The sequence below is a fragment of the Phalacrocorax aristotelis genome, chromosome 3, assembly GCF_949628215.1.
Source record: "Phalacrocorax aristotelis chromosome 3, bGulAri2.1, whole genome shotgun sequence".
Classification (NCBI taxonomy): domain Eukaryota; kingdom Metazoa; phylum Chordata; class Aves; order Suliformes; family Phalacrocoracidae; genus Phalacrocorax; species Phalacrocorax aristotelis.
In genome coordinates, this window is record NC_134278.1 from 122,582,656 (window position 1) to 122,606,359 (window position 23,704).

A 23,704-nucleotide genomic window follows, 5' to 3' on the forward strand; every position below is an offset into this window, starting at 1 on the left:
GAAATATATGTGCTTTTAGAGCATACATTTTCATCTCCTTAAACTGTTACCAAAGCAACACAGCAGAAATGTAGCAAGACTTATCATTTTACCACTGAATAGGCAAAGCAGGAAATACATATTAGCACTACCACAGCCACCCTTGGAGATGAGCAAAATCCTGAGAAAAACAACCAAACATCTAAGCTAGCCTTGCTTGAGGAAGGTTGCTGGTAGGGAAGGGATTAGACAGCATGACCTCCTAATGTCTATTCAGCCCTAAATTAGTCTATGATTTTTATGTTATTTCAGAGCTATAATTGAGGTAGCATGCCATGTATCAAAGAGGATAAACAGAATAAAGAGCCTTTCAAATTTAAATAAGCATATAAATAAAACTTCATCTTGACATTAACATCAAGAACACAGATTAGAGTGAACCAAGTTTTAGTCTCACATGGACAGGAAGAACAGTGCAAAAATGTGCTTTTGTCACTCCACTGAAAATTATACCAATGTATTGTTCCTTTTAAAGAAGCAAACACTGCCTTCAAGCAAAACAACGGAAGTCAATCCAAGTATTGTGAAGTCTGGATATAATACAAAATACTAACATTTGTTCTGAGAATTAACTGCTTTTATTTTTCTACCACACAGGCTTGACATGCTATACTCCTTTATTTTTATTTATGTTTTATATTCTATGTATGTCAATTTATTGATAAAAATTATGTCAGATGCACTTTTTTTAAAAAATCTATCCCTCATCAGAACTAAATGGAAAAGGTTCAGGATTATGACTGAAGAAATGAATTTCATATCCAACAGAATTTGACCTCTTTCTTATAAATTATGGTAACTCAGCAGTAAAACTTTGAAATTACTACTACAAAGACCGTCATCCAGAAGTCTCATAGACCAAATTGTGTTCCCTTCATCGGTTTTTAAAAAAAAATAAAAAATTAAGAGTGACCGAACAGAACTTTCTAAATATTTAATATTTTGGGATTTTTGTTTTTATTTAGGACACAGTTTTATTATCTTTGAGAGATGCTCCAGCTACTAAACTTTGGTCAGATTACACATAGTAAATGTGTACTATGATTCTCACTGTAAGGTATCTGCGGGAGCCCCTGGGAATTAATTAAAGCGCCTTGCACAGTCCATTTAAAAATACTTAACTGCCATCTAGTGGCTGGGTAGACCGACTTCTTTATGATATCTTTCAGGCTTTCTAATTAAACATTTCTTCCTTCATTTCTAATATTTCAACTTGAGTTCTCATCTTTCCTTCGCAGCCTAAGAAATCCCAATGTTATCAGAAGACAGTGTTTTAATCACAAAGTCCAGCTACAGTCATATAGGAAGAAGAGCAGACTGGAACAGACAATCTCTCTTTAAATTATATTGAGGTCCCAACTCAGAGAACCTCACTTCATATTTGGCAAAGTTTAACTAAATTTTTTTCATGTTGAAGATGAAAATCTATTAGTGCTTATTAGGCTTTCTAAAAACAAATGAAAAAGAAACCTGAAAATTGCAGCACATTTAAACTGAAGAGTAAGTTCTAATATTAAGAATCAAAGACATTTCCATCAATAAAATTGGAAACTGCTGCATAAGAACTATATTTCATGAACATAAAAGACAGTATTCCTGATTTGCAATTATCATGTCCTAGAGTGAAATTCGACAGAGGTTAGATTCCCCTTTACTGCCTGAGCAAATTGCTTTGCACTTCAGTAGTTCCTATGACCCCAGCAGTAAAGTCTTCTGCCAGGTTTCTATAATTTCTTGTTTCATACAAACTTTGTTTCCCTTTCTCTGCATTTTTGATAAAACATAATTTATTCCCAAGGTTAAAAAGAAAACACTCTCTCCCTACATATGCTTCATGATATTCACCTGCTTTAAGCTAAGATATCCCAATTTTAACATTACACATTCAGCCTACAGTTAAAACATAAGTTTCTGCACACCACATATTGCAAGCCTGGCTTTATATTTTGCAAGAAAAGAACAAAACAGATTTATACCCTTGGATTTTTTTAGCTTTCTGTTTTCTGAGATTGGAGGATGCTGGCATGATGATGCAGTACATTTACATTGATACAGTTCTTAAAACAATATATCAAATTCTGTTTGTCAGGACAGAGATCATCAGTTAGCTATAGTATTTACTTTGAAAAATGCAATAGGTAGAGACTTCACTGTCATTCAATTTGTATGGAAATTTTCCAGAAAAGTCTGCTTCTTTCATATGCCTTTCTTTCTTCAGTGAGACAACTGAATATAATATGAATATGTCACACTTCTTTTTTTAACCTAAATATGTACCTTTTTCCCTGTGCTGAAATCTAAGATATTAGCAATCATACTTTTGTAGAAAAAGAACTGTCTTAGAAGAACCGTTCTTTGCCTCCCCAAGCCTTTTGTTCCTCCTTACAAAAAGTAACCCAGCAAGTAGTGAAGGGACAGAAGAGGAGTGGCATGTGTTCCCAGGATCACTGGGTCCTTCTGAATGAATATCTCAGGAAAGAACATGTGAAATGAAGCAGTGTAAGAAGAGCCATAGCCACACAGTGGTTTGGGAGCACATAAAGGAAGAGTTGCCAAATTTCACCCAATTTCTTTTGAACACAATTGTTAACCAGTGTCATCTACGGTTTGCCTCTACCCTGATGAAAGCCATGTAATACCAAAATAAAACAGATTTTTAAAATCTCCCTTTTTTATTTTTTTGCATGTGTAGAACAATCATTTCACCATTTCAGACAAATATTACATTTACCTTCTTTATCTTACCTTCACCTCTAAAGAATCATCTTTCTGAAATTTTGTTTAAGAGAGTTTTGAGCAGCATATATATTTGCAAGACAAAGTCTAGCTGTAACAATTTCTAATAATGAAAAGTAAATCCTGATCCCACCAGTGTTTTATATTTTCTAAATAGACCGGTTATGTATTTATCTGAAAGGATTTCATAACCTTTTTTCTTCTATTACTAAGTGTCAGAATTGGAACATTTCAAATGTCACTAACTTATTACCCTAAGGAGTTATAATAATTTGTAGTTAAAGACTAGAGTAAGAAAAAAAAGTCCCTGCTGAAAGGCTGAGAGAGGGGTTACCAGCAAAGAGTGGTAGTTAGGAACACTAAAGAGACACTTCACCAGTCAGACTTATAATGTTTTCAAAGTGGAAAGTGTATTCAACATGGCAAAATGTGTCCTGTAATTTAAGGTTTTTAAGGCTAGAATTGTTTCCCTATGATATTGTTGGAAAGTGCACCAATAGATCACGCAGCATAAATCTGTTTTCAGTGCCTGAGAACTGCCAAAATTTTGTCTGGTTGTTACTACCAGTTAAAGTACGCAGCGTTCCAAGCAGGCATATAATTTTGGTTGAGGGACTATTTGTTGGTTTAAATGGGGTGAAACAAACCAAAGTGAACAACTGAGACGGAAATGTTACAGGCATAAGAATTTTTGGTGGCAGGCTTTTCCACTGCAAATATAGTTTAAATACTAGGTGCAAAGTATCTCAGAACCAAACTGCTAGAAATTGGAACAGTCTGGGAAAACCTCATCTCCTGAGACAGGATTACAGAGACCAGTCATTGTCAATGGCATGAACAAGAATTCGTTACATCCGGATGATGACCTTTAAATAAATGTAATGAGGGCTTTCTTTTTAAATTTGCATGATACTCAGAACAGACACACTCACCACAAACAATCAAAAAAAAGAAGAAATTTAAAATATTTTGATAATAAGGTATATAAGAGAACAAGGAATTTAGGTGACTTCCAGACAACCTTAGGTTTTTGGTTCTGTGACGTCTCACTGCTAACCAAAGCCTAGTTTTCATGTACTTACCTTACAATTATAAGATGATTTTCCCCCCCTCTTTCCACTAAGACTTCGTTTTTACCTACCATGCAAACAAAATCAAGCAAACCTGAAAACCAAGTTAAATGTAGAGAAAATTGCAAGGGTACTACAAAAGATCAGGGGTGCTAAACAGAAAGGAAATTGGCTCTTGTACAAAGTACAGCTGTCAAATCTAGACATCAGGTTTTCTAAATTAGGATACTGAGGTTTTCTCTCCTTCCTTCACTAAACAAGTCAGGCCTAACAAAGCTTCCTCTGTTCGTACTAGGAAGACCAAGTAGACATTTTTTCTCCTCTTTGGTGTTTCAAAACCAGGACTTGAAATGGCTGCCAATTTCTCTTATTGTTCCTCTGCTTACCAATTCCTGAACTAAAAAGCAAGCACATCTCCATGCCCTCTTTTTTATTAATTGTAATTTTTAGAAATTAGCTATTTTGGTCTCAAAAGAGCAGTCTTAAATACTTTAGGAAATTAAGCTGCAAAATATGATGGTTATGTCTAACATTGTAAAGGTAGGGAAATGGAGAGGATATATAAAAAAGCCCCTTCCAGTGGCATGAAAATGTAGAAAATGTAGAATCCAGGCTCTGTGTGTGTTTTACTTGTGCTTTAAATTTAGAATTATTCTGAATCTTTTAGTTAACTCTTTATCGTAATGTCATCATGTTGCATTTGTGTTTCTTTTCATGTCAATATTGACCATCTCAGATTATTTTAACAGCACGTGGAAAATGCCTTTTCTCAGGGAAGGGAAAGGGAAGAAGCCTGTAAGTAGACTTAGTTGATCAGTTTCAAATTTTACACTAGGGCTCTCTTCCTTTGTCATGTATTGAAAGAAAAGGGAAAAATCCCCGACCTGGCTAACTTAAGCTAATGCTTGCTTTCTTCAGAAAGAAAAAATATGGACAAGCAAGACAAAGAATAAAAGAAGCCAGATCTCTAACAGAAACATTTCATAGTATTTCATCACTTTAAAAGAGTACAAGTGACACCAAGAATGATCCAACTGCAGTAAAGGATTTATCTACAAACATGATGAAAAATGATAGTGTGACTGTTCTACTTTCTAGGTATTTTAAGATTGATATAGATAGATATTGATACGTAGAATACACTCAGCTGTTGTGACTGTACAGAAATAGTTTGAACACATGAAAACATTTTATCCTCATACGGTTCCTCAATTAAATTCCACTTTGATTTTCAAAATAAACCAGAATGATGATGACATAATATAGCAGAAAACTTGAGATGATTTTCTGCAAGTGAGGTGATCATGCATTCAAAAAAGTTATTTCTGCTCTTAACTGATAAATAATAGTACAGAATGGAAGAAGTTGATGATACTGTCATAAGAGATCAACACTGAGCAAGAGGCACAGGGATCTCTAATAACGCTAGCAAATGCAATTCAGTAATTGGACAACATAACAGGCTAGTTTCAAAAATAACAAAACACACCAACCTGAAGAAACGTTGTGTTCAAGCAATCAAACAGTGGTCTATTGCTGGTAGTTAAACTTAATTCTCATAGCAAAACAATCAGTTTCTTTCAGGTAAAGTACCTAAGCATGCATGAACTTATTTCCATTAATTACATTTCCAATAAATGTATTTTTATATAGGTTGTTTCTTGTAATGAATTAAAATCCTAGAGACAGGTTAAATACACTCCTTACAAGCAATACCTTTCTGGAAGTATAGAAGAAAGTTCTTTTCCACAAGAAATACTAGAAAGCATTGCTACCGAAACCTGGGTGACCGATGTATAAAAATAACACAGGACAAATATTTTAGTTTAAACAAAATATTGCAATGTAGAATAATTTTGTGATATTATTTTAATTAATAGGCTCTAGTTTTTAAGTGTTCTTAATTACAGAGGTAGAAGAATTTAGGTAACTGACTAGAGAACTACTTTAATGTTGTTTGGCAAGACAAAAGCCATAAGGGTAATATACCAACTCTCCCACCCTTGCTCATAAAATACTTGCTAGACCCTGGATTAAATTTGCAGGTCTAATGATCAGTAGCACAGATTTCACTAGACATTCCTTATTTTCTCCCTCAAAAGCAAATCACTGATCATTTTCACAAATGCTTCTCTGAGCAGTGATGCTTGAACCATAGTCATTAACGCCACCCCTCCCCCCGACAAAGAAAACCCACAGAAAAAAACTCCACCAAGGGGGAGGTAAAAAAATAGTTATCAAGAGCTTTTGGCCGCTCCTTGTTCCAAACCAAGATGTAAGGAAACCAGAACTTTGTCTTCCTGTTTATGACTTCCAGAACAACTGAACAGTCTCTATTCACTAGTAAGGTAAGTCTGGTATCTGTGATCAGAGACCTTTCACAGAAAATAAGCAAGTCTTCTGAGGAAACCAAATCTGAAGTTTCTCAACTCCATCATACTGCACCACATTTAAAAAAGAATATAATGTGAATGGTGAGATGTTAAAAAAAAACTGGACTGTGTTCTGTTGAACAAGTCCAACCCAGACTAAGTCTCCACTGTAGCAGTGTTACATTATCTCTTTCTGAAGTACAGCATGGCACCCTAAATCTATTCACCTACTACCTATAAGCTTCAGTGGAGAAATAGAAAAAAAACCCTCAGCCACTGTTATCCACATGAACTGCTGTAGGTTAGCTAATATAACCAGGTCTTTTATTGCTATTCCTTAGTAACACCATCAGACCTCCAGAACCAAGTGTTAGTTCTGAGCGAAGTGAACAATAGCATTTTACAAGGATCACCTCAGGCAGGCAGGAACCTTGAACCTCTGAACCCAGATACACTATGGAGCATGTAAATATTTTAAAATAAAAATTTAGAATCAAACCCACACTTCTGAATGTTTGCATTCAGAATATTCAGTTCACAAAACCAGTGCAACAACATCTGAAGCGCTGCTTTTCCAGTCTTTTTACAAAATTATAAACAAAACACTTCTGTTAGAGTCTTACCTGTACCTGATGAACATCATCTGTGCATTGTTTCTCTGTTTCTAGGACAGTAGATTTCAACTCTGAAATTGAAAAGAAGATACAGATTTTAAAAGTTCTAGGTATATAAAAAAATCATTGATTTTTCAAAAAACACATTAAGAATTTCATGAGAAGAGGGTAGAGCTAAAAAGTGTTAACTGTCCCACCTTGCAAATTTTCCATCTAAAACGAACAGGTTGTGTGCGTAAATAAAGCCAGACTGGTCTCAATTTGCAATGTATTTATTATGACTCAACATTAAATGCTATCATCCTAAATGTGTAAACATAAAATTCCACTTCGATTGTCAAAGTTTCCAATTTAAAGAAAAGTAGTTACTTACGGCTTTATTATATACGTTCCATAAAACATCAAGGAAAAATTCTCATCCTTGTTGTTCCCATCCATTTTTATTAAGAAGTATTTCTGTCCTTAAGGTCTCCAGATTGTGTCCGTTCACAAAAGGCCAAAAGAACCCACGAGCAGGATGATGACTGTTGGCAGCTATGTTGTCTTTTCTATACCCTCCTCTGGCCCTCTTCTGTCCTACCATCAAAATTCGAGATCTCCACAATTGATTAGATAGCAATACAGATCTAAACTCACATTTTAAAAGTGTGCTTGAATGCAATTGGCTTTGCTATTGAGAAATTTGAGACACTTTGGGAAATCTAAATTTCATCCTAGCTTTATTATTCACTGTCTACAGCATCTCAGGCTTACAAAAGGATGGCTTGGGACTGTACACTTGTTGTCTAAGTGTACAGTCAGAGCTTTCCAGAACAGCAGACATTCAAGCTGAGGATACAAAACTAATTCTTCACCTTTGTACTGGATTCCACACCCTCTCTTTTGGGCATAGGACTAGCATTAATGAGACTTTTTGAATTTTGACCATGTAACTTATTTACATTGAAAAATGAAGCAGCACCACATCATCTTAGTAGTACTTTCTTCAAGTATTTTCTACTTTGGAATATCTGTATTTAAATGGAAAAAATTATTTGTCCCCAAATGATGATTTTTTAAATGGAACTACAGCTCTACCGCTACCACTGTGACAATGAAAATTAAAATAGCAGTGGGACTAAGAACTTTTATCTCCACATTTTACCTGGAAAATGAGCATCAAAACACAGCACCACCCCCCAGCTGGATTCCTTTTCTTATTTTAAAATCTGGATAACAATTATTCTATCTACAAATGCTAGTCTGAGATCTGTTTTCATAAAAAACATTTCCATTTAAATAAAACCTAAGTAAAAATAAATTATATTAAAACCTTGATTGTGCTGATATTTATTTCAGGGAGAGACATGTACTCTACCTTCCTACATTGTTTCTACGGTGCTGTATTTTGATTGCCTGCTGGATAAAAGAGCTAACAGATTTTGTGCTGGAAATGACACAAGCATGTAGCAACCTGATACAGGTTCAGGACCCTCAAGTCTTTCAGTAAGCCATTGCAGAGAATAACAGAGACTTATTTTAAATTTATTTATGGAAGAGAGAGAGTCTTGTAGTTAAAGCACGGGGCTTGAATTAAAATTTCTGGCTTCCGTTCTGGCCTTTCTACAGATTTCTTCTCTGACCTTAAAGAACCTCTCTGTGCCTCAGTGTCCTTGCCTGATAGGAGATAACTAGAAAAAAAGGACAAAAAAAAACCCAACCCAAACCAAAAATATCTCAGCAGCTACACAGTCCAAAGATCTCTAACCAGGTTGGTAGCTACAGCTAATGATGCTTCTTTAACTGTTCATAACCTAATTTTGTCCACAGTGCGAGAACAGAAATATTTTTCTTATACCTGCCCAGAGAACATGCAAGTCTCACATCGTTCTAATATCTTTTAAGGGTATTGCTCTACAGCAGGCAAATCTGTTGACCTTTTGCAGGAAGTGACCAACTGCAGGAAGCAGTTGTAGTCCAGAACCTCCAGACTCATATTTCCTAGACATTTAGCCTAGACGTTATCCAAGGCTTTGCAGAATTTCCTCTTGCCTTACTTAAAACTTGAGGACCTGGTATCATCCTCATGCTAACACATGTATAATAAAAATAAAGACTCTACATATAAAATTGTCCTGCTACATTCCTCTCTGGATCAACACTTTTGTCCAAAATGGATAGGTTTTTTTATAAACCATTATCTCTAATATTAATATAGTATCTGTTTAATCATACAGCAATAATTACATATAATGCAAAATACAGCTACTCTGCACACAGTAATTTAAACCCTTTAAAAAAATGCTTACCCTCTCCACCTTTCAAAGGCACATATACATAAATTAATTTAATTACAAATGTTGGGGAAGGTATTTATCCCTCAGGCTTCACATGAAACATCACTCACCTCCAGGTTCTTCCACATGAGAAGCACATGCAAAATCAAAAGAAAAGTTAAATTATTTATCTACCTGAATTGTATTTAGAACTATGATAATTTTTCCTTTTCCCTCCATGCCCTACACTGCAAATTCACAGCAACAAAATTTCAATACCATTTAAGTGGCAGCACCTCAAGTCAATTTTGAGAACCATTTACCCATTTATTCCATATATAAATAATCACAATACAAAATTTTCTGCTTTATTTCTAATTCTATTTTCTTACTATTTTTGCAGTTTTTGAGAGGGCAGTGGCTGAGATAAGAAACAGGCAAGTACTGCACACATTACATCCATGTAGTAGGTATAATATTAAATAGAACAATATAGGATGAAAACCATCCACGTATAAAATGACTACATTTAAAAATTGTTAGTGTTATCGTCTTGGTGGAAATACTTTTCAAAATCGATAAAAACAGTAAAAATTTTTACATTTAAAAATATTTTATGTAGTCATTGTTCTTCTAGATTTTAGATCAACAAAACTGTTGTTAAATTGCACCAGCCTCTGCCAGGCTAAAACCTCAAAATAAAATAACAAAATATTCACCTTTTTGTGTTCATAAATACTCTGATCATATGTCCATTAGCTAAATCTCCAAGTTGAGAAACACAATCTGTCCTCTCAGAGGAGACAGCATTGAATTCTATTACCGCATATGACAGCGCTTTCATTGAATACGGCATAAAATAGTAGATCATTAGTCAAAAACTGAACTAGCCCAGCAGTCCAGTACTGCAGCGTGTCACACACTGAACTGCATCAGTGAGATGGATGCAGAAATGTTTTCTCAACCGCTAATAGAACTGCTTTGGTAAAAGCCACAGAATAAACAGAATAATATAGCAGTACTGCATTTTTGTTGGCATCACTTATTTTGCTTGTGAATACTGGAATAAGCAATACCAGTAAAAGTGAAGTGTTGCCATGACAAATGGTGTCCATGCAAGGAATACTTTGCTCGTGTTCCAGAGGAAGTGGTAGAAAAGTCCCAAAGAGAAGCAAATCTGAAATTAACTCCACCCAAAGCCTACAAGCAATACAAAGAGATCTGTTGAAATAATGACTTGATTCTTCAAATCTGAGCAATGAAAAGAAGGCGTGGTAGGAAATGGAAAATTTTACTATACCCAGTGGCTCTCCATGGAGGTCATGGGGATGAATGTTGCCTGAAAGTGTTGAGAGCTGTTGAATACTAACTAATGCAAAGCTAAGCCTCCAAGAACCTGTGGTATTTGCCCATCAACACTATTAAGAGAAAACAGGTTTGAGATTCTCTTCTAAATTTCTTTGTCAGCTACAAGAGGGTTTTTTTTGTTTTGTTTTAATTCTCAGCTTAAACAAAGTTTTTAATGAGTATGCAGAAGATTTCAGAAATTTGGCTGGTAGAATAACCTCACACATTTTAAGATAAACTGACATTGTGAACAAGACCTCAATTTATTTTTCAGATATACTTTTTCTACCTCTCTGTCAGCAGGGGACTGCTGAATCCACAAAGGAATACCTTACACCACTCTAATAACTTTCAGTATACCACCAGTGGGCCTCTGAAGTTTTCCATATTTTTAAGAAGAGAAAAAGTCCCCACATGTCATGGCTCTGAAAGTATGTTAACTGGAAAAGAGCAAAGGTCACAACACCTGGTAAAATCCATTAGTCAGCAGATGCCAGGTGCACATCTTGTTTGTTAACAAAAAGCATGCATTTTTGCTGAATATTTTTTATTAGATTCATACTAGCTGACATTATTTCTGATCCTAACCCAAGATCTTTGAAATAAGGTATTTGTTAGAAGTTAAGATATTGAGTTTATATCCTGGATTCTAAAAGACAGCAGCTCCCCCCCATGTCATACATATTTCTTGTCTGTGTGCAAGAACTATACCTTCTTCTGTAATTTTGAGTCTTTGTTCTTCATCTGGAGGTTTGGGTGGGGGCCACGCAGATGGAATTCTCCTTGGAAAGCTTCCTTCAATATAATCCGATGAATGTGTAGGTTGGCTAACTGCAGCCCAAGTATAAAGCTGGTCTTGCTGTGGTTATTAAAAAAAAAAAGAAGTGAGAAGTTCATGTAGAAAAACAAGCTCAAATTTTCAAAGCCTTTGTTTCCAACACAAATAGCTCAATATCCACCCCTATAGGAAGGCAGACTTGTTTTTATGCTCTTCAGCTCCTGACAAAAACTTAACATAAATCTATATTAAAAGAAATAATTTTTCAGTTTTGGAATTACCTCTATTAATAGAAAACCCAATCTTTAACTTATCTACAGCACAATGATGTTCTAGAATACAGTTCAGCACTTTTTCTGAGGATGAGAAAATATTTGCCAGTACTTTCCTTAGAGAGATAACAGGTTCTGCCCATCATGACTGTACTACATTAACATAGGTTAGAAGAAAATATTTCAGTCCAAACTCTATGTAATCGTTTTACACGAAATTCATAAGGAAGAAAAGGAAGTAGGTTTATTTCAGCATAAATTACACTGAGATATTTTATTTTTTGCAACCCCTGTTTTTGTCATTTACATTTCCGTATTCATAGAAAGGCAGCTAAAAAGGTGGGCTTGCTTTTAGAATAAAATTAAAAACCCCAACAGCTAAAAGTATTCTGAGGCCTCTGGGCTTAAGTCAGATTATATCCTTATTACTCAATAGCTTTGAGTTTGATTCCCTTATTAAAAGTAGGAAAGATCCAGACTGTCTGATGAAAACTAGGGCAAACTTGTTCTTTAAGCCAACAGAAAGATTTTAGCTGATCACAATTCAAGTAGTTATTCTTGTGACTCCCAGTATACATCAACATGCACACCTTCTGATTAATTCTTTATAATACCGTAAACTCTATAGAGATTAATCACAGCAACTGCACAGATATGCTTGTAAGCAATCTGGAAATATGCAAATATTTTAGCACAAAACTGGAAAAAAAATCAAGTCACAGGATGAAAGTACAGTCATATCACACAGTAATGTCTTCTTACACGGTTCATGTTCATGACACTTCATTCATGCTATTGCCTGAGTAAAACATTGGTAATATATGTATCCAGCTGCATATTTCATTTTTAGCGTAAAACTTTTTTTTTTTTACATTTTTCACAGATACATTGAAGAGAAACGCAGGACAAAATAACAATTTTTGGGGGATAATCGCCATTCCATGTGACTAAGCTTCTAGCTGCCTAAAAATAAGTTGTGATAAGAGTGATACTATTCTATTGAGAGCAACTTACTTAGAACAGACAAATGCTGATTATAAAGTAAAAAGTTTTAGTTTACAGAGGATGCCTGAAACAGTCATGGTCAAAGGAAGCTGAGTAGATCTTTCCTGCATGAAAAAGATGGCAAAAATCCAGCTACATACACAGACCTTAAAGGTAAAAATAAACAGATAAAAAGCTTAATACAAAATCACATCATGGTCTTTACATAGCTCTGAACTCTATGTTCTTTGAAAAGCCTATCCTTCTCCCATTACTATGCTACTGCATTTAAACATCCAAACAGGCTTAATGCACTTCCTTCAGTAACTTAGTACTTTCCCTTTGTCTAACTCCAGCTTTTTAGAGGGTATGTATTTCTGGGTTTTTGCCTAATTCCCAGTGCTGTATATACTGCGTAAAGAAAAAGAAAAGGTGCTGAGTAAGCACAGTCAACTTTCAACAGGATTACATGTAGGGTTACAGGGCAATAAAACAGAAGACAAAAGACTGTAGATATTATTGACATAGCATGAACGAGGAAGACAAACAGTTAAACTGATCCTGGACATGATATTTCACCATGCCAGTTCTTAGAAGATATAGTACAATAATTTAACAAAAAAAATTTGAAGTATAATTAGTCTACATGAATTAAGATGTATTAAAAGAACATGGCATGTCTCAGAATTATTGTACAGATGGGATACATTATGAGGGTAAAAAAAAATATCAAGTACCTATGTTCTTGCTGATAGAATTTACAGCACATAAACTATGAACTGTAATAAATTAAGACATCACACAACTATAACTGAATCCTAACCCAGCATGGGAGATTTGTTTGTGAGTATAAAAGACAGTATTTTCTGGTTGTTTTTGTTTTCTGTTTTGGGATTCTTTTAATTCACTATTCAACACAGAGGAGGAGGATGTAACGGAGTCATTGAATAAAAATTTACAGATGTAAATTTAAATTTGCAAAAATGCCTTGAAGGCACTTGCACTACAACAAAAAAGTATCTGTGTTCAATATATAAACAAGGTATTTAACAACAGCTACATTCAGATTAATTGCAAACTAATAAACATAAGTTAAAGTATGGAAAATCCTCATTACAGAAAGGTTGTCTGATGGTCTGGACTGCAAGTTGATAGTACATAAACTACACTTAAAATAGGAAAAGGTTAACCCTGTCTCCACTTTTGTGACCTTCAAAAGAGATGAATCATTTGAATATCCTAATTCCTACTCACTCAAGATACTATCCAAAATCTAATCCTTTTTAACTTTTGTCTTTACCTCGTTGTCAATTAATACACTAATCCATCTAATTTCTCCTTTTCCAAATCTGATAATTCCATAAATTAGCATTATTATTAGAACATTTTGAAGATAGATATGTGCAGCTAATTCTATGATGTTGAAGTGCTATTCAAGCAAAAGAAACAAAATTATCCAAATAAAATCCAGATTTCCTTTTGTCATTAATAATTATAATACAAACATCCAAAAACCTGGATTTCTACATCCATCCTTTTCTCTAATCTTTTTATTTCAGATGCAATTTTTACTATATCTCATTGTAAGTAGAGCCAGTGAATACACTTACCGTGACCAAGCTTTGAATACAAATGGAACTTCCATTTCGTCTTGCTCAGACTCCACTATTTAGTGTTTAAAGCACTTCTTTTGTGGGAAAAAAAAATAAATCTATATCTCCTCATAATGAATGAACCCAGTCTTATTTATTCATACTCATTTCTGGGCAGACATTGAAATCTTAAAGCTGTCTGAATCCAGTGCAGTAAATATGATGTCAAGAAGAGTTCTTGTTTCCACACAGCCTTGCACAGCACTTTCTGCTGGTTCTTAAAACTGCAGAGCATTCGCACATGGGCGAGGCAAACTGCCTGCAGGATCTGATGGTACCTAATCAATAAACATTTTACCACTTATAGATGTTGGTGTTTAGAATAGAGTCACAGAGAATCAGGTCTGTAGTTTAACTCACTCCCTTCCTGGGCAGCTCTCAGTAGGCACAAAGAATGGATTTTTGTAACAAATTTTCAATCTCAGGTACCACAGTGTCACATTCAGGTATATTATATATTAAATAGGTTTCTTCACTGCTTGAGATAAAGATATGCTTTCCTGGTAATCTTTAAAGATGGAAGCCAATGCTGTAAGCTGCTCAGAGTAAGGGCCTCTAGAAAATGACATACATAAAGAGGCTGGTGGACTCAGAACTAGAGCCATGAGCTAGACCTGCAGCCAACATCAGAAGGCATACTGGTGGACCCTGAGCTTTCAGAAAAGGGGTCATAAAATTTTCACACAGAGAGACCAGGTTTGTTCCCCAGGCCACAGGCTGAATTAGAGATGAATACGCCCCCATTGTAGGAATGTAATGTGCAACTTAGAACCTATATTTTTGGCAGCTGTATTGCTCCTGGAGATATGAACTTCAGTTTTTAATCGACTGTTTATCTGCTTCCAGTTCAAAGGACAAAGATAGCCATTGTAAGAAATACTTAAAAAGGTACAAGAGATGGAGTTGCAACAGTGATAAATATACACACATCTGTCCAAACACAAAATCTTATAATTCTATGATCTGTCCAAACTGGCTGCAAAAGCATGAATTAGCAATGTGAGAATCAAGGGAGAAAAAAAATCTGACTAGAAGTATTTTGACAGTTCTCAAGAGGAGAAAAAAATTAAAAGTGCAGTCACATATGCATGGCGGGATGGGAAAGGTGGGGCAGTACAGAGGCACACTGCCATCAGAAGTAGCCTCTGCTTTTCAGCTCAGCACAGTAGATAGGGGAAGTGCATTAGCGGTACCTCTAAACTTTCTTACACTTCCCTGATCGTTCCTGTGGTAATCCATGATGGAATCAGGCCCTATCTTGCAGGACATTTATTTTCAAACAGTAAACTTGAACAATTTCTCAAAGTGGTCCTGAAGAGGGGAAGACAGAAGGGTTGGCATGTCTGCAGTCAGGCATAAATGGGCCTGGAGTAAACACAGAGTGGTAGTTACAAGAAGGAGTTACTTATTACGAGTTATTACTCATCTAATTGGACTGGATATGGACAGCCTTCCAATGGGATGAGATGGGGGAGCAGGGAGAGGGAAAAATATAACTGCATTTAAGATAAAACTAGATAAACTCAGAGAGGAATTATATTTTATGGTACTTGGGATGAGCAAGGGCCAGACTCCATGACTCAGAAGGTGTTTTCCAGGCTAAGAGCTCCAAAGAACTTGTTCCATGTTTGTATATAACTGTTTGTCATTTAGACTGTTACAAGTGCATGAAAGGCATATATTTTTCCATTCAGAATTTTAATCATTCTAATATACTGAGTATACAACCTCTAAAATGAAAGAAAGCCAATTGCATGTTCCCACTGCATACGAATAGTTAATTGGACAAGCAAGGTTTTAGCTCGAGAAATTAGATCCATACTACCTCAAAATGCTCTTATCAGCAGGAGACTGCTTTATTTTAAGCAGCTTTTAAAATAAAGAAATCAATACTATGAAGAGCAGAGAAAGTGGTTTACTTTTTGAGGAGAGGTTCAGTAACAAACCTCTGCCTGGCCACTGACAGAACCAGAGCAGTGATGAAACATGGCTGTACTAGTGAGCACAGATGCCTTCCAACGCTGAAAAACAGCAAGTTGGTCATAATACAGTAATATATGGCTGAAATATCACTTTATTAACCAAATCTGATGCATGAGCATTTTACTCGAGTGATTTTTTCTTTTCAGAAAACTGATGTGCTTCAACAATTCATTTAAAAGCTCCTGATGTGTCAAAAAGCCATGAAAGATTTCTTGATCATGAAACAACTTCAACCTTCTCAACAAACCAGAGCAAACTTGCTTGAACCAATCAAACTTTGCTCAGGATTCAAAATCACATCCTGTGGATATGAGACACCAACAAAGCCAATAGCCCTATTATTAGGGCCCTTAATGGGGAGACGTAATCAGGAAATTGAATTTCAGATTTCCACATTTATTCTCATTCAGTTCCAGAGTTACTGTCTTGGTCTTCTCATTCCCCAATTACTTCTACATTTAATATAGCTGAATAGGTTGAACTCATGAGCTTACAGCAAACTCCCCTTGGATGAGGGAACAGTGGCTATCCTTCTATGAGACAAGAACCTCAAGATCTAGCCTCTTTATATATCTGACTTGAACTCCCTCTTGGAAGACCACAGCCCAAGACCACCCGGTTATCAGCTGCTACTTTGACCAGCTGACAGTATGTTCTTTCTCATTCATTCTCTCCAGAAATTCTAAGCTGAGCCAAGAAGCTTCTCCATCAGGAGCTGTTTTCACTTACACTGAATCAGTTCTGCAGTAAGTTTTCATTCTGACAAATTTGAATTTTCCAAAGAAAACTGTTTCATTAGAAAATTCCTTTCACCTTGATTTCAGTTGAAAAGGTGAATATTACTATTGTAAAACCTTCCTCTTGAAAACAGAGACAAGCAATATGTGCAGATTCAGCTCTCACTGTATTCTTAATTCCAAGCTACAAAAAAAGACGTGTTATGACTGTCATTCTTAATAACATGAACTAACATACAGAAAGTCATAAATATAAGGATCTCCTGAGGTGACAGGGTGACCACCACCTTCACCATATGCATAATGATTTAAAAAATTTTAAACAGGTGATGTGAACTTAACATCCAGTATGTGCCTCTTGAAGAAGTTCTTCAGAATAACAAGCAGGTAAGTAATGTTCTCTGCAAAAAGAAGCATGAAAACCTTGCAACATCCTACCTATAAAATAACTCAGTTGAAAGTGCATACATTAGCATCACCACAAATACCTGGAAAGGAGAAGGAAAAAGAAAAAAAGAAGAGATATCTAGAAGACTGCAGGGCCAGATGTAACAATTATAAAATAAATATGCAGTTAAAATTTTAAAAAAAGGAAGCAGGGAAACAGCATAACAAGAATACTTCAGCCCAGTGATCACCCAACTGTTTCCATTTTACTACTCTGGAATATTTAGAGTTGCTCACACAAAAGACAGTGTCACAAAGTGTGATTGGGCAATGGAAAATGAAGAAGAGAGATGAGGGCTTTGAATTAGCCAAACTGAATTGCCATGGTAACCTACATGACAAACAAAGATTAAGAGAGCAGTTTAACAATCTGTTTTCTCTGTTCTATTCCACAATTTAACTCATTAACTTTTAACGTCTTATTAGCTGCTGACCTCCAATATACTGCCGTGACAAATTTCATAAGATAAGACTACATTCAGTCTTACACGTTTTATTCCTGAGCATTGAAAGTATGCTTGAAGAAATGCTGCACTGTTGCCAGCTTTGTGCTGCAGTTTGGAAGAGAAGCTCTCCTAGCTGAAGTCAGTTCTTGGGAAAGTTGCTCTTTGGACACTGATTGCCGGTATTTTGGCTCTCTGACTTTTGAAAAAGGAGTCTGGTCTGTCTGCAATCTGTTTAACTACTAATTTTCAGACTGGTGTAAACAGTGCAAAGAAGTTAAAAGTAAGTAAAGTCATCCTGTCACTAACTCCTCTTCCAGCTGACCTACAAAGTCCCACCATGTGCTATAACTCAGCAGAAAGAAAGCAGTTTCTCTATTTTCTTAAAAAGCATTTGCATTACCACAGGTGGCCAGGATATAACAGTGAAACAGCCATTTTCATAGCATTTCCTTTTTATCCTGTCTGGCTCTCTGCTTCCTTGTGGAAGCGTTATTTCAGAAAGGGATAATAACCTAGTCAGGCTTCATAACTACGAATCGTGCAAGGGGCAGTCTCTATCCCAAACTGACAAACATGCCTATATATATAAAATTACTTCATAACACGGTAAAGACAGACATCTACACTTACACGAAATTATAGCAGAAAGCTTCTATCACAAAACCATTTAAGTTTTCACTGAGGATTTAAGTGTTTTAAACCTAATGTTCAGAAACAACACAGAAAACTACTTGGAAAGCTTGACAGAAAAAAAAAACCAGAAACCTGCTATGAAATGAAAAAAGTGCCCATAGCTTAAGACTACACAGTGTGAACTGGAAAGTCGGGAATGGGAAGGCATAATTAAGGACTAGACATCCACAACACGTAGTAATTGCAACTACTGGATAAAATGCAAACACGAGGTACAGTCAGTATTTCTTAATAGCACAGTGAAGCTAAATAAAGTTGCCTTGCATTGGTAGGAAAACACCAGCTTCTTTTATTGGTGTATGAACAGTTTAAATTCTAATGCAAATGTGTACTGTTTATACACACTACTGATGGCTCTCCAAAGATAACCATCTTCAGGCTTCTGTGATACGTCATTACCACAGAAGCTAAGCCGGAGATGAGACCTCTGCATGTTGAAAACTGTGATCCTCCAACAGGCGGCTGCAAAGCTTGCCTGTGGTTATATTCTTGCCAAACATGCACTGTTTAGCCAGCTCAGCCTTGTGTTTATTTTACTCTAATAGGATAATATAATGAGGTAACATGCTAAAAAGCTTAGGGCTACACCTGCACTACAGAAATACGATTATTTAATAACATGACACAGTCATTTGGGACTGACAGAGTTTTCACAAAGCATTAATTTCTTACATATCATTCAGTCAGAGGATATTTTATTTTAATTTGAAACTTTAGAAGCCCACTTGAACAAGGCTCAACTGTTAAAAAGGGGAACATTTAAAATGCAAGCAGGCAACATTCATTCAAAAGGCAAGCAATTTTTCAGAGAACATTCTTTGAATAAGGCTTTTGCTAATCTATCTTTCTGTAAGTTGTGCGTTTACTTGCTTGGCCATTTTTTACAAATTTGTTTTTAAAAACTTGTTTTCTTTTATAAAATATTATCAGAAGAATGAAAGGCTGTAAAGATAACCTGACAAGTAAGAAGTCATGACATTCATGAGTCAATAATTAGCAGCCTCTCCAAGAAACAGGAAACTAGCAAACGGCATCATATTTCTAGACAGCAAATATGCCTTTGCACTTATTCTATAAGACACCTTTTACATTATAAGAAAAGTAGGTAGAAAGAGCTATAGCGAAAGCTTCTACCCCTTCGCAACAGCAAACATCTTAAAAATCCCAACCCTGTCTACCTCTGTTACTTTTAAGGCTTTGTTCGACTTTTATTTTTCAGACTAATCTTTCGTTCTGGGCATCTGCCACAATCTGTTTTGAAAAAAAATAATTGATAAAATGAGCCAAGATAGAACTTGAAAACTTTCTCATAAGTTCTTAAAACAGTTTTAAAGTCTCTATCCTTTAGGCTATGATTTGAAATCTGACAAAAGGTCAGAGATACTTCAGGAACATGCTAGTTCAAATCATCACTAAAATCTATTCATAATTGACAAAGTTATAAGCCTCTGAAAACTGGACATCATCCTCAGCATAAATGTGATGACAGCTGCTAGTTCTCTGAAGATTTATGCTTTCATTGGCTATTTGTTGGTCCTTCATGTTTGTCATATGCTAACAACAGGGAGTAAGCATCATATCCATAAAATGTAACCTACAGCAGAAATACAAGTGCCAAGAATTTATACTGGTTGCAGGAGCCATTACAATACTAGCCCAAGAAACTAAGAGCTGTGAAACTAAGAGTCATTACTCTTAATGCCTTGCCTAATCGCACTAAGACAGTGTGGAAGAGAAGGAAATAGGATCCAATGAGAAGAGTAAGAGAGGTTGTGTACAATTATTTAATGGGGTGAGGCAGAGGCCCACACTGAAGCTTGGAATATCACGGGAGGAAAGAACAAAACAAAACCAAACCAACAGAACCCTTGTGTCTTACTGAGAAAACAGACACAAGGTTTGCATACACAGTTGTAAGACAGGAAGAACTAGAGGTGACCACCAGGCATGAGTAATAAAGATGAGAAAATAATCAGAGTGTGCAACTCAAACATTTCAAGACAGCAGAGAGTTAAATTAAATACACTGGAGGACATCCAGAAAAGGAGATCAGAGTGAGAGAACAGGACTTTAAAATAATTTGTTTATAGTCATCCCAAGCCATGACCAATAGATCATAGAGTGAACAAAACTTACTAAATTATTTTCATAAACTGTAACCTAACATCTTCAGAAAAACAAAGTCTGTGGGACCACACTTAAGCAAACAGGGATTCATGGATTTTATTCAACATAAAAAACCAGTAAATTAAAGCTCAGAAATACATGGGATCAGACACAAAAGGAGAAAAGGAGGGATTCAAGGAAAGATTTTAGTGGAAAAAAGGTTGGCAATTCTGCAAAAAAACATGCTAAAGGAGTGACCTAAGAGACTTTATAAGAACCAGACTAAGACAAAAATCAAAACAGCCAAATGAGTAACATTAAGGAACAAGCAAGCGCCAGAGCTGGATGTAGCAGGGAGGAAGGACAACGAGGTGGCAGACAAACCTGGCTGGAACCAGGACAGGGTTAGTTTTGCTGACAGCAGTTTCAGCTGAGTGAAAAGGACACCAGCCAAACTGGAGGCAATCCAGGGTGGAACTGAAGGCACATCTGATGAACTCAGAGATGAAGGAAGAATATGGGACTGGCTGGGCTCCCCATTTTGGAGTAAGGTCAAAGATTATATGTCTCCTAATTCTAGATGGATGAAATATATGTATTACTCAAGGCTAGTCTAATTCCTCTGTCTTTGAAATTAATGTTTAGATCAATGTTAAAATCCTATTCTAATGAATTAAAAAGAAAAATGAAAGAAAGCCTAAATAAGAAAAAAAGCAATGTACAGACACAGAGAGAGATGCAAGTGGGGACATGAGTACCACACCTTACATGTCCTTTTTTAAGTAATATACAGCATTGCCATAACTTTTTTCACACTAAATTGTTAATTTTTTCATTTCCTTACTTAACTATTAGTAATTATCTTCTGAAAGACATTTACTCATGCTAAGAAGCAAAATCAACCAGGAGAAGCCCAGTTTTGAACTTCTCAGCCACTAGAGTTTATACTGCAAGTTCTAAATATTTTCACCCTTGTAGGGCATGTAATGAATAATGAATAAACAGACAGGTGTTCCTGTACTGCGGCCACCAAGGCTGAAGCAGAAACATATTCCCCAACTCAATAGCAGCAGCTCTCACCTTTGTGCCATGTGAAATTCATTTATTGATATCCTACTGTTCAAGGCAGTTGTACGCTGCTTTGAAGTAGGATGCATTACTAGTTGCATACACATACACAAGGCTTTACACCACTTCTGACATTGCTTTACAGGAGCATGATCTGTTTAGGGGACTTATACAGAAAAATAGTAACAAAGCATTTGTAGCTTACTGATAGTCCAGTTCAAATTCAGAGCGCTGCTAAGCCAGCAGCATCTTAACTTTCTGACTTTGACACACTGTTCACATGGCAATAGGCTAGGCTACTGGGGTTTTTGGTTTTTTTTTGTTGTTGTTGGTTTTTTTTGTTGTTGTTTTTTTTTTTTTCCCCGAAAGTCCATCCTGTTGGCTATGGTCAATGAAAGATAACTAGAGTAATTCTCTTACTCAGAAAAAGTACAGTATACTAGTTAACAAAAAAGCCTCTTCTGCATCTTTCCAAACTTTTAATTTGATAAAATCTATTTATAAGTGAAGAGAAACTTTTTTTTTTAGAAACTATTGTATTCAATACTCTAAAGATTATGAGATTAGCTGAATATATGGTAAAACCAGGAGAACTAAGGACATTGTCAGACTCTTTAAGCAACCCAAAAAATAAGAAATGTGCCTTTTCTAGTAACTTTGAGTAGATTAGTTAATAGTTGTACATTATTTCGAAGTTAATCAGTGAAGAGCAAAACCCTGATTATCTTCAGTCACAAACTACTACAAAGTGTCAAAGATTAAATTTAATGACAAGGATCATAAAAATAAGTTCACTGTAAAAATTAATGGGTTGTACAGTATTATACAGTAGAAAGATGTCTTGAATTCATTATCTAACAGAAAGGGGAAGTATGTTAGGTGATGCCTACACCGTATTTTTTGTAATGGTATGCAAACACCACCAAAAGCAGCACTCTGGCCAGACAGCCCAAAGGCACAGATAACACTGTAGCTGTAATGCCAGCAAACTTGCACTGACCCCTGCACTATTTTGTATCAAAAGTCTTCAGGGGGGAAAATTTATCTAGCATAGACATCTCATTTGGGTTCCATAAGGTTTTGTGACATGCTGTTTTCTGTTGCTCCTTTAATTTATGTTTTTGGTGAAACAGCTATTGGATTGAAGAGTCGGTAGTCCTACAGAGTGCTTTGATTCAAAGAAAAAAGACTTAATGGAAACAAGAAGTAAAGAAGAGTATACCAGGCTAAGATATCAGTTAAAAAGTTAAGAAATCAAGTTATGGGAGAACCTTTTAAAACTTACGCTTACCTGGATGCAAACGTATACACACCTGAGCTCAGAAAAATAGCAGGCCACTCTCATAAGGGCAATTTTCAATAAAAAGACTAAAGATAAAAAGAACTCTCTCAGGACTGACGAGCCACTGATAAATCATGTTCAGCTTGGCAAAGCAGACAAAAGATAACTTTTTCAGTACTTACATCAAACGTGGGTGTGCTTTGCTGGGCACTCTGATTGCACGGTTCTCTGAAGCAGTCCGTGAATGGAAGCAAAAGACCCATTGCAATAATACGAGAGCACAGTTTTTCTGCTTCTTCTTGTGGCGCATTTTCCTGCTGGCTGAAGAGCTTTTCCAGCAGAGTTCGTCCTGCCAAGGTGATGACACATATCGATAAGAATTTGTAGCTATCTTTGGGACACAAAGATTAAGGCATTAGAATGTGTATTGAAAATCTCAACTATTAGAAATAAAAGCAAGAAATAAAAAAAAAAAAGGTCTTGAGAAAAGTATCTGTTAATAAGTCTTTAATATAAAATATTTCTATATAATAATTTGAACTGATCTGTAGCCTGATTAATTAGGATATTCAAGAAAATATACATTGTGTTGGCTGCACTGTGGAGTAGGAACAAAAACCATGAGATGCTATTGTAGCATCAATTTCCTATTTATTTATATTATACAATTGTCCTGATGGGAAAACCAAGATAATACCAAGAAACGAAGTAACTTTTCCAAGGGTATCACACAAAGTTATTATAGAATCAAGTCTTCCAAATCTTGGAATGAGCCTTTGTTTTTTAAATCATAAAATGATCATAGCCTTTAAGAAATTGTGTT

General features: G+C 35.7%; 1 protein-coding gene across 1 annotated transcript in view; it reads right to left on the minus strand.

The window, feature by feature from the left end:
- FMN2 (formin 2) overlaps positions 1–23,704 on the minus strand; it is a 159,550-nt gene that overhangs the window by 118,150 nt on the left and 17,696 nt on the right. The window contains exons 2-4 of the mRNA XM_075089405.1: positions 23,064–23,230; positions 11,145–11,292; positions 6,841–6,902 (exon numbers count right to left, since the gene is read on the minus strand). Of these exons, the coding sequence (XP_074945506.1) occupies positions 6,841–6,902; positions 11,145–11,292; positions 23,064–23,230 (377 nt within the window). The remainder of the gene's footprint in view (positions 1–6,840; positions 6,903–11,144; positions 11,293–23,063; positions 23,231–23,704) is intronic.